Here is an 11,219-nt window from a genome sequence, read left to right as displayed (position 1 = left end):
AAACTTGTGACGACTTTCCTGCTTTGTCCCTGGAGTGCTGGGATTACTGGTGTGCACCTTGTGCCTTGGTACAGCATGTAAACTGAGGCAGATTTCACACCCCACCTCTCTGTACCTGATTGGAGACAGATGAGAGTGGTCAGGGCTGGGAACAAAAAGAAGAAAGTTCAACCTTGACTCAGATACACAAGCATTCTGGGCTGCATTTGGTTGTTCCTGTGACACTGGACATGGGATTACATGAATCTGGCTCCAGTAAGCTCCAAAATGGAAGACAAGAAAAACCAAACCAAACCCAGCAGACAACATATAAGAAGAGATTTTATTGGTTTTGTGGATCAGGGTCTCTGAGAGAGTCTGCAGTAGATGTGACTTGGAAGATGCCAGAAAACAAAATTCAGATCAGGGAAGAATTCCAAGGGTGTGTGAGCTGTGAGAGGGACAGCCTCAGGGCCAAGGGAAAAGCAAGTCGGGGGTCACTTGAAGAAGAGAAAGAACACCATGAATTGGTCCAGAAAACACACTGTGCCACGTTACCCAGCACACTACTTCTTCCCTGAAGAGGGACACATGCCTGCAACAAAACAGACAGGAGACAGATGGGTTCCAAAGACTACAGCAAAGTTCCAACCACGTTTTCATGTCTCCCCTTCCTTTATGTCCCCCTGTGTGGTAGCTTTGGCGCCCACATATACAAACCCTTACCTTCCTTTCCAGGGTGTGACTCATAAAGGCCCTGGGTGTCTGGAGGTGCCACCTGATCGCAGGCCTTGAATGATGAAGATGGTTCCCACCACGATACCCACAAGGCCCACAGACAACCCCAGGGCACAGACCACAGTCTCTGTCAGCTCTGACATGGGGGCTGGGATCTCAGGTTCTGAGAAAGAGAAGTTTTGGAGTCAGAAGGGAGCATGTTCATGTATGTGTAAGATAGGGCCAGGGTGAGGGGGCAAGTTAATCTACATACACTTTGTGGGCTGGGCTTATGGAATGACATGAAATCTAGCCTTAGGAGCTCTTTAAGAGTAGAAAGTGAGTTTGGTCACTAGAATCCAGAAGACATGCTGTTCTAGAGATGACAATGAGTTAGAAAGTACAGAAGACGGCAGAGCTCGTACGCACCCCAGTGTTTCAGAACCGGCTCCTCCAGGCCCCAGTGTTCCACCTTGCAGTCATAAATGTCATCATCAGAAGGGATGAAGGTGAGGTAAGACAGCTTGTGGAAGGAATGGTCACGGTTGACGAGGAAGCTGGTCTCATAAACGCCGTCTGTGACTGACTTGCTATTTCTGAGCCATGTGATGTTGATCACAGGAGGGAAGATGTTGTCCACAAAGCAGATGAGGATGTTGGGCTGACCCAGCAGCACAGGGGACTTGGGGAACACAGTCGCTTGAGGAGCCTCTGTAAAGGAAATGGTCTGGACATGAGTGGCTGATGGAGTTTCTCTCCCTGAAGCTCTGCAATGCCTGGTGAGGGAGCCCTCTTGCCAAGACTTGCACACATGATGGTCACAGAGCCCAATTGTCCCCTCTGCTTGGAGCTAATGTGCACCACATCCACTTTCTCCCTGTGCCCTTCTCTCTAGGGTCTTAGGTAGGATGTCTGTGGGGCCTCTTCAAAGATTCCAGGCATGCACTGTGGGAACAGCGAGTTGTATATTACATGAAATGTATGATTTGTAAGGAGAGGGAAGGTGAGTATTCAGTGATGAGGAGATCTGGGTGCTCCTTGGAAAGGAGAGGATTTTATAGAACCATTTATACTCAAGTCATATCCACCCACCACCACCCGAGCCAAGGGAATAAAGGGAGGAGCAGGGTATGAGCACGTACCATTGGTAGCTGGGGTGAAATTTGACCTCTTAGTCCAGACTCCCAAGTTGTGTTTTCCTGTAGCTATGTTTTGTAGTCCACCTTGGGGGTCAAAGCTTCTCAGTTGAGCAAACTCAGGAAGCATCCAGATAGTCTCCTTTTTATCCAAGTCCACATAGAGCAACTCATCACCATCAAATTCAAATGTGTACTGGCCAATGTCTCCAGGAGACTGATATACAGTTATACCATAGGAACCTACGTGGTCGGCTGATGAATTTAGGTGGACAGTGGAAAAGTGAAAAACAGGAAGAAAAAATAATGTTATTAAACAAACTGATAGAAAATGCTTTTACAAATACTATGAACTTCATTTTGGGGGGATTTGTTTCTACCACTCATTCCTCCCTCCCACTTGGTATGGATTACAATCCAGTCTTTCCCTCTGGGACACGTGCTACATAACTGCAGAATGCCGTGTTGATTTCTGCCATCCTGACTGTCTTGTTCCATGCCTGGTACACAGACAGCTCAAGCCAAGTAGCTTACAGGTAAACAGAGAGAGAGAGAGAGAGAGAGAGAGAGAGAGAGAGAGAGAGAGAGAATCTTTCTTTTCAAAGATTCAGTCAGCATATTTCCTTCTTATTAGGTTTTGTATCTCATTGATCTTCTACTAATTAATTACATATTACATTTTATTTTCCTTCTTAAAAGGGTGCATTTTCCATACAAGGAGACTTTCTCATTTATTTTAACAAATGGAAAAGAATATAGACCCTTAGATAAGAGAACAGTGACATCATGTCAGTGTGAGGAAACTGTTCTGTCTAAAAGCTCCTGCATTAGCTGGGGGCCCCCAGGGCGGCCTTCTGATTTCTTCTGGAATAAAAGAAATAGAGGCTTTATTGGACTTCATGCTTCTGTCAACCTCACCTCTTACTTTTTTTCTAAATCAACACTGGTGTTCACTTGCAGATTCATGGTGCATTAAAGCACTTTCCTCCGACAGTGAGCATGTGTGAGCTGCAACAGGGAATGGCTGCCAGTGCAGACAACTGAACCCAAAGGAAGCCAAGTAAACACTATCGTCAGGTAAACATCAGCAAGGCACATATTCTAGTATTTAAGTTTTGTATCTTTTTTCCTTCATTTGTTGAGTTCCAGTGAATGTCAGAGGTAGTGCTGTTCAAGGAGCCAGGCCTGCCTCTGCAGTCACCACCCTAGTGAATGTGAGGAGAGCAGGGTCAGTCAACAGACAGAGTGCGTGTAAGGAGCTGCAAGTGGCGGTGGGCAAGTTACAGCCTGGCGTTCTGCACAGTGACTGTCAAACAAAACTAACTACCCTATTCTCTCATGGTCCTGTGGATGGCAGGAGTCTCCTTTTGTCACAGAAATGAAGGCAGTTGTTGTTGGGGCTGTTGTTTTTCAGTTTGCTGAAACCTCCTCTAGTCTGAAGGTTTCTGCTAAGTTTTAATTAATAGGCTTCCAACTGCACTATGACCCCCAGCCCCTCTGTCTATCTATCCCTGTCTGTCTATTTACATTTGACTGCTCCTCTGGCCTGTCCTTTCCCAGTGTGGCCACCTTGGTTGGTATTATCAGCCAAAAAACATGCCACACCTCTCCATCAAAGCTCCCTTATTCATTATCAATAAACCTCCTCGACTTCTTTTCCCACTGTGGATGTACACATCGTTCACTTCTGCAGGTGCTTGTCCTGGGTCTCAGGTGTCCTCCTCAGGAGGATGGCACGCTGCCCCCTGCTGGTACAGTTTTGCCCTCAGCTGGGTCCACTCTCCACACAACAGTCTTTCTTCTTCCTGACCTTGATCTGTTTCCCTCACTAGTTTACCCACTCCCTGGCTTCACTAGTTTACCCACTCCCTGGGGACACGCAGCAGGTTTTATATACTTCAGCCCTGACTTGTTAGCTGGGCAAATGCTTTGCAGAGCGAGTATTGAGTGGTGATTGCTAACTTTGAGGCCCATGGAGACTTTGGGAATGACTGACAGGTGGCAGAACCATGTGAAAGTCACTGTCAGCGATGACCTGGGCTGCGTTGGGACCAGTGTGCCCCCATGCATTTAGCTTTGGGGCTCTTTCTAGATGAAAATATTGAAAGTCATATTCTATATATAAGAAAATGTAACACAGGCTAAATTAAAGTCAAAGCATTTTCTTAGATCTTGAAACTTACATTTTTTTCTAAATTAAAAAGAAGTGGGAATATTTTCATGTAGCCCTTCAGTTATATGTTCCACAGAACTGTGCCACTGCGCCTGCTCACACCGGATTAGGATGCCCTAGTGTGACACTGAAGAAAGAAATTGGGGACAAAGAAGCCACCACCCCATCCCACCCTCCTCAAGGGACAGGTGAGACTTCCACCTCCTGCCAAAACTGGAAAGAGAGCAGCCATGCTTCCCAAGGACGCTCAACCCCTTTCACTTCCTGTTTCAGACATTTGACTTTTCAACTGCTATTTTACACAGCTCCTATCCACGTCTGTAAAACAGTGTGGAGTTAAGGAGAGATCTGAGAGAGGACATGGAATGTCGGCAGAGTGTAGAGGGAGGTGGGCAGCTCAGGCGGAAGGCCACAGGCTCCTGTAGCTTGTGCTTGCCTGGGTTGTTTCAGAACTTCATGGGGTATAAATGGGCTATAGAACAGGTAGTTCACATTCCTTACTTTGTTACAAAAATGTTCAATGGTATCTATAATGGAAACAAAGAGGGAGATGGCATTTATAAGCATTTACTAATGAATGGATACATTCTTGAGACATGATCTCACTACGGGATCAGGCTATCCTTGAACTCACAATGCTCCTGCTTGGGCACCTTAGCACCGTAGTTACTGCCAAGCACTGCCAGGCCCACCCAGCGTTGCCTTCACTATTTTTAAAGTACATCTACATATTTATTTGACTTGTCACTTGTGAGTTGACACGTGAGGAAATCCAAAACCACTAAGATCGTCGGGTAAAATAGTGACCTCCTTCTCTCACTTCCCACCAGGGCCAGCTCCTAGCTTGAAAAAGGTGTGTGGAAACCGCCACATAAGGGAAGCATTTGCTGAATATTTGTGAACATGATTCACGGAAATGTTTTCCTCAGAGTACCCTACAGGCACAAAGGCTTCAGAACTCACAGAAATTTTAGAGTAATAGTAATTACTGAAATTAGATTTTCAGTAATGAAAATCATTCATTCGTGAGAAACACTCCCAATTTCTCCCTTCCCTCACTGGGCTCACTAGTAGAATCATGGTTTGTTGGATCGTGAGCTGTGCTCACCAACCAGAGCCTCCTGAAGAAGGGATCACACAGTTGTTAGACCTCTTAATATTGAGAATTTGTATCTCCCTCTTCTGTGGGTTTCCCATTGCCCGGCTCCAGGCATCCCTCAGCTGCACAACTCACCCTCAATGTCGGCTTCACCTCCGCAGAGGCTGAGCATGGTGGTCAGGGCGAAGACCCCCAGAATCAGAGCTCTGCTGCGCGGCATCCTGGTCTCTGGGAGGTCTCTGCAGCTGCTCTCCTGAACCTTCAAGAGATTGTGAGGATCCAGCCAAGGAGATCACACACCCAAACCAAACTCGCCAGAACCAATCAGAAAATTCCCTTGTGATGACGTCACCGTTGCCAGCTGCAGACTTTGTATTGCGAGGCCTGGAAGAGGCTAGGGGAACTCCCTGGACCTGAGGCAGGCTCTGCTCAGAGTGGACCTGAGAAAATGCCTGGGAAGAAGGGGGTTCTAAGTCAGACCCTTTCTCTTGTGCTTCTGTGCACAGATGGCAAGAGAGGAGGGGATTTCTGAACAGCTTCACGGACAGGCGAGCTCATCCATGATAATATTGTTCTTCATAACTGTCTGGGCTGCACTGTTCAGAAAGTGCCCCCTGAATTTATTTCTTTCCTGGTGCCCCTCCAACTTCGACACCCAGTTACTTTCTCCGGCTTGCATGCATCATGAGTTAGCTGGGTTTTTTTTTTTTTTTTCTTCCCATAGTGTGTGCAGAGTACTCCAAATTGTGAGATGACCCACCTACCCAAGGTGTCCCCACAGACTGTGGCCAGTCAATGGCTTTGCTCTTTCTGCGTGTGTAAACCCGGCTGGCAAGGTTCTTTGCTCAGGGCAGAAGCCCTGGTGTTACCAGTTAGAACACAGAGCTGTGAGGACCTATCTGGTACCTAGAGGAGTGCGCAGTGCTTTATCCAGATTTCACCTCTCCTTTTGAGCAATCTTTGTATTCTAAAGGAAATTTAGGGACACTGAACACACACAAGAAAGTTATGGGTAGCTCAGTTATTCTTAAAATATTTTTTAATGTAAGAATGTTTAGTGTCAGGTAGAAAGGATTTTTTTCTAACTTAGAAAAGTATCTTTCTTTCACAAACTACTGGGTTTTCCAAATTTGCTGCCCCCTTTATGTGACATTTCAGAAAAGTGTGGGAGTCTGAGGCTTAAGTCTCAGCAACCATTGTGGGTTCTCTTGCTTATAGAAGTCTGAGTTTTCTGCATTCTGTGGAGAACACAAGCTCCTGGACATTTGGGACTCCTCCTGAGATGAGTGTGCAAGCCCTTGCACTTCAAAGAGAACTGTGGAGGGGTGGGACAGGACACCCCAGCACCAGCAACAAAGTAGATGCTGGGTCCAGCTTTAGCCTCACTGAGGGTTTACCTCCTTCTAGGCAAATGTATTAAGGTAATCACGGAGTTTCTCTACGTGCACCCATTTGTTAGTGGAATAAGGGAAAAGTCCCTTTAGATAATAACAGTGACCAGTTTTGTTTTTGTTTTTGTTTTGTTTTGTTTTTTTTTTTTTTGGTTTTTGAGACAGGGTTTCTCTGTGTAGCCCTGGCTGTCCTGGCACTTACTTTGTAGACCAGGCTGGTCTCGAACTCAGAAATCCACCTGCCTCTGCCTCCCGAGTGCTGGGATTAAAGGCGTGCGCCACCACGCCTGGCCAGTGACCAGTTTTGAGTGTTTAGGTTATAGTGCCTGCTATTCAGCCAAATACCCAGGTATCTGTGGAGGTATTTTGTGGGTGTGATTAAATCTGTAACCAGATGATGTTAAGTAAGAGAGATGATCCTGGACAATCAGGCTGAGTTGGCCACAGCTGGGAAGCCTTAATAGCAATCGGAGGCTTGTCTGAGGAAGGGGAGTCACTGTGTCCTCTGCTTGCACTGAGTTCTCATCTGCCCCCGGGGCCTTGACCATGCCAGTTTACCCCACAGCTGTATAAGCGAAAGCAACAGTTTTCTTCATATGTCTCCCCACCATCTTTACATCCTTGGCTCCAACAGGCCTTTCCTGGGAGGCCTAGTGATCTGGCTGGCAAGGTTTCTCTTTCCCTTTCTCTGGTGAACAGGATTATGGGAGAAGAGTAACTTACAGGTACCTGGTGACCCAGAGGCAGCTACACACACACACACACACACACACACACACACACACACACACACACACAGCCCACCCCTACATAGGCAGTGTCTCACAAAAGCTGCATCCGTGAAGTCCCCTGCACAACTTGCAGGCAGCTCCATAGGAGAGTGCCCTGTGGAGAATCTGTGGTCAGTTCTAACAGCAGACCTCTACTCGGTAATAGAAAGGAAAAGCCACAGACAGAAATCAAAGCAGAGATGAGGGGCAGAGAGCCGGCTCAGCAGAGAAGAGCACTGGCTGCTCTTGCTGAGGACACAAGATCAGATCTCAGCACCCACATGGCAGCTCACAACCAGCTGTAACTCCAGCTGCAGGGAATCTGATGCCCTCTTCTGACCCCCGAGGGCACAGCACACACATGGTAAAAGAGCACACATGCACACGCATGCACGCACACCCGCACACAAACTTAAAAATAAATTAAAAAATAAAAGCAAAGATGAGCATCCACAAAACCAAAGAAGTCAGAAGCAAGAAGACATGCTGAGGCTGGAGGGATGGCTCCCACATGGGGCCCACAGTGGTCTGGAACTCCAACTCCTGGGCACCCTCTGGCCTCCCTTGGGACTTTTATGTGTGTGGTGCACATAAACTCATGCAGACATACACATATACAGATAAATAAGAGCAATAAATAAATATTTTAAAGAGATTATGTGCTATATAATTCCTTTTCTTAGAAATCTTAGAGCAGAGATGTTTGTTCTATAACTTAAAATCAGGGTAGTGGTCATATGGGCTAAGTCCACAGTGCACTGTGTGCAGTTCATTGAGCATATTTCTCTATTTGGAGCATTGTATTTTTAATTATGTGTATTTGTGTGTCTCTGAGTGTGGGTGTTCACATGTGGATCCCCATGGACTCTAGAAGAGACAGTTGATCCTGGATCTGGCATTCCAGGCAATTCCAGACACCCAACGAGGATGCTGGGAACTAAACTCAGGTCCTCTGCGAGAGCAGCAAATACTCTTAACTCTTGAGCCATCTCTCAGCCCCCACAGCTCTTTTAAAATAAATTGTTATTGGAGCATAGTCCTTGTACGAAGTATTGTGTTTTGTAAATACACTTCGATGCAAGATTGTTGTGCACCTTGACTGTGTTCACCCACAATCCCCGCTGTCCTCCGTTATCCCAGTCATCCCCTAGACAGTATCACTTCCCATGCTCTCGACATATGATTTTTATGTATTATAGAAAACTACATCTTGATAGGGGTGTGAGTTATAAGAATGTATATATTTGTCAATGTTTACTGAAAAGACCTGTGTAAGCATTATCAATACAATAAAAATGATACAAAGTTGCATAAACTGTGTTTAGTTTACAAACTGTGCAATGAGAAAACTGTAACAATGTAAAGTCCTACCTGCATTGCCTTTCTTTGATCTCTGAATGTTGGAGACACTTGAGGTTCACTCATTGGATTTTGCTGCCCAAACGGAGAGGGATCTATAAGGGCTGTCAGCCAAGTGGGGGAGGATAGGATTCCTATGTTTGATTTATTTTTGGGTCTGATGACACAGCAAAACCAAAGCAAAAGCATCAACCTCCACAGGCTGGCCTCAATCTTAAAATCCTCCTGCTTTAGCCTTGGAAGTGTGGAATTACAGCCCCCTTAGAGTAGTGGTTCTCGACCTTCCATAGTTCCTAATGCTGTGGCCCTTTAATATTGCTCATGTTGTGCTATCCCCGAACCATAAAATTATTTTGATACTACTTCATAACTGTTGTTTGGCTACTGTTACGAATCATAATGTAAATATCTGAGATGCAGAATATCTGATATGCGATCTCTGTGAACGGGTTGGGTTGAGAACCGCTGACCTAGAGCTACCCTGTCTGGCTCTGAAGAGAAGGTTACAGTGGATGGGGCCATTGTTAGCACCTGACTGCTTTGTGGAAGGGAGTCAGGACCGTGGAGATTAATATAATTAGTTGTTTTGTTTTTGTGTTTTTTACATAATTTAAGGCCTGATTAGCATTCCTATTTGTTTTCGTATTTACGCCGCTAATTTTGGAATTTCATTTTTATTTGATTTATGTCATATTCTACCCAGGACCCTGGGCCAGCGCTTCAGCTTTCCACGTTTCACTGAATATGTTAGAAGGTTTTGTTATACAAGCCTCTTTTACTCTAGTTTTGTTGGCTTTGAGAAGCGAAAAGCCTGCGTCTGTACCCTTCTGTTCCTGTGCGTTCCCACAGCGTGTTCTTCCGGAGACAAGTGACGCCGCCCACACTTGCTCCTCATTGGCTGAAGAGAATGCATTCAATGCGTGCGGCTTAAGCTGAGGCTCAGAGCAGTGAGCTCTGGTTAGCTTCTGAGGTCAGCTTCTGTTTCCTTGGTTCAGGGACACCAGCTAGGGAGTGAGGGGTAAAGAGCAGAGGACCCAGCTACACTGCGAAGACACTCTATTGTCCAGAACCTATCTTTAGAATTAACTCTTTATTACAGGGTTATAATTGTTATCGTTGTTGTTATAGATATTATTAAATAAGTGAAAATATTGTCTCCATATAAAAGCAATAAAAATAAGCAGAACTCTGGAAAAAATAAGCAAGTGTTAATGGGAAAGCTAATATTTTATAAAATCACTCTGGTCTTAGACTTGTGCGCTTGTGTGTGTGTGTTTCATATTGATTTCCAGAAAAACAGCCTCAGCTTTAAAAAGGTTCATGTAGATGTTGAATGAACCTGCTTTAAATGTATGCATTATATTTATCTTTGAGAATATAGAAATCTTTTTCAGCCTCAAATTTTTAATAATATTTTAATAATTCATTTTATTTCTTATTAGACACATAAATTCAGATTCTCTATGGGTTTAATAGATATCCCCTATAACTAGATATTCTTTCTATAGTTCCTTATTCCGACTAAAGTGTTGTTTTGATCCAGTTTCTGCACCGTTTTCTTGTCATGGAAGCATGGCTTGCCAGGAGTGGGGTGACTGAGTTTGGGGGTTGGGTAGGAAGATATGGATGGAACTCGGTCATGGGTGTGTCCTTCTGAGGTCTCTGCCTGGAAAAGGTTCTACCTGAGGTGAGGTCAGCAGGAGGGTGTGGGGATGGATGCTACCTTTAAGCTCTGGGTCACAGGCAAGCTTTGGGACCGGCCTGGCACACACCCTCAGATCTGAATCAAAAGTGAGGCTATAAACAAGAGTGACTTAAAGACTTCAAGTGAGCCCTCTTCCATCATGGGAATGCAGAGGGCACCAGTTATGTGTCTGTTCAGTCCCAGTGAGTTTCAGGATCCTCCGGGTTAGCTATGTTCTGCTTACTAAACTGCCAGTGAAGGGCTGGAGAGAGGGCTCTATGGTTAGAGCATCGGCTGCTCTTGCAGGGGACCCTAGTTCAGTTCCCAGCACCCACAAGTGGCTCACAACCATCTGTAACTCCAGTTCCAGGACATCTGACCCCCACTTCTGGCATCCTCAGGCACTACACACATATGGTACACAACACACACACACACACACACACAAACAAACACACAAACACACACACACACACAGGCAAGACACTTATGCTCATAAAAATGAACAGATAAATTTAAATTACAAATATGTTCCCCAAATCAACAGCATTGGCTGAGTCAGATCCTCATTGTTGAGTAATCAGAAAGTCTGGGCTGGGTTAATGGTGGGGGTGAGGGAATGTACCTAGATGTGTACTGGGGCTTATTCTGACAGTGGCCATAGCCGTGCAGAATCAAAGCACAAACAGAGAGCCCCTATTCCCACTCAGTACAGAGAATTCCAGTCTTCCAGTGGCTCGTGACTTCCCAAGACTTTCTTTCCAGAGACAGCAGGTTTCCATCTGCCAAGATAGTGAAAAAACAAAGACATTGTGAAGTTACCCACCAGCCATAATGATCACAGTGACCAATGACACAATAGTTAATAATAATTTCCATGATGATGACGACAACAATGATGACGATAACTA

The 11,219-nt window shown here is 45.4% G+C and overlaps 1 protein-coding gene across 1 annotated transcript; it reads right to left on the bottom strand.

The window, feature by feature from the left end:
* Nucleotides 1-303: 303 nt before the first annotated feature.
* On the bottom strand, nt 304-5,372 carry LOC110312600 (H-2 class II histocompatibility antigen, A-U alpha chain). The gene is made up of 5 exons (XM_021186321.3): nt 5,240-5,372; nt 1,839-2,087; nt 1,126-1,407; nt 706-880; nt 304-574 (listed from the first exon to the last, which is right to left on the bottom strand). Exons 1-4 carry the CDS (start codon nt 5,322-5,324, stop codon nt 726-728), a joined length of 771 nt encoding a protein of 256 aa, XP_021041980.1. The 5' UTR covers nt 5,325-5,372; the 3' UTR covers nt 304-574; nt 706-725.
* Nucleotides 5,373-11,219: the final 5,847 nt, after the last annotated feature.

This window comes from Mus caroli, unplaced genomic scaffold (genome assembly GCF_978045245.1).
Source record: "Mus caroli unplaced genomic scaffold, Mus_caroli_1 scaffold_18, whole genome shotgun sequence".
Taxonomy (NCBI): Eukaryota; Metazoa; Chordata; class Mammalia; order Rodentia; family Muridae; genus Mus; species Mus caroli.
The sequence above is the reverse complement of the archived record's forward strand: the minus strand, read 5'-3'. Positions and strand labels throughout refer to the sequence as shown.

Coding starts and splice junctions, on each gene's coding strand:
- LOC110312600 (XM_021186321.3), bottom strand. CDS start 5,324: ATGCCGCGCAGCAGAGCTCTGATTCTGGGGGTCTTCGCCCTGACCACC. Junction 1,408..1,838: donor TTTCACCCCAGCTACCAATG/GTACGTGCTCAT, acceptor TTTCCTTTACAG/AGGCTCCTCAAGCGACTGTG. Junction 881..1,125: donor GCCGGTTCTGAAACACTGGG/GTGCGTACGAGC, acceptor TCTCTTTCTCAG/AACCTGAGATCCCAGCCCCC.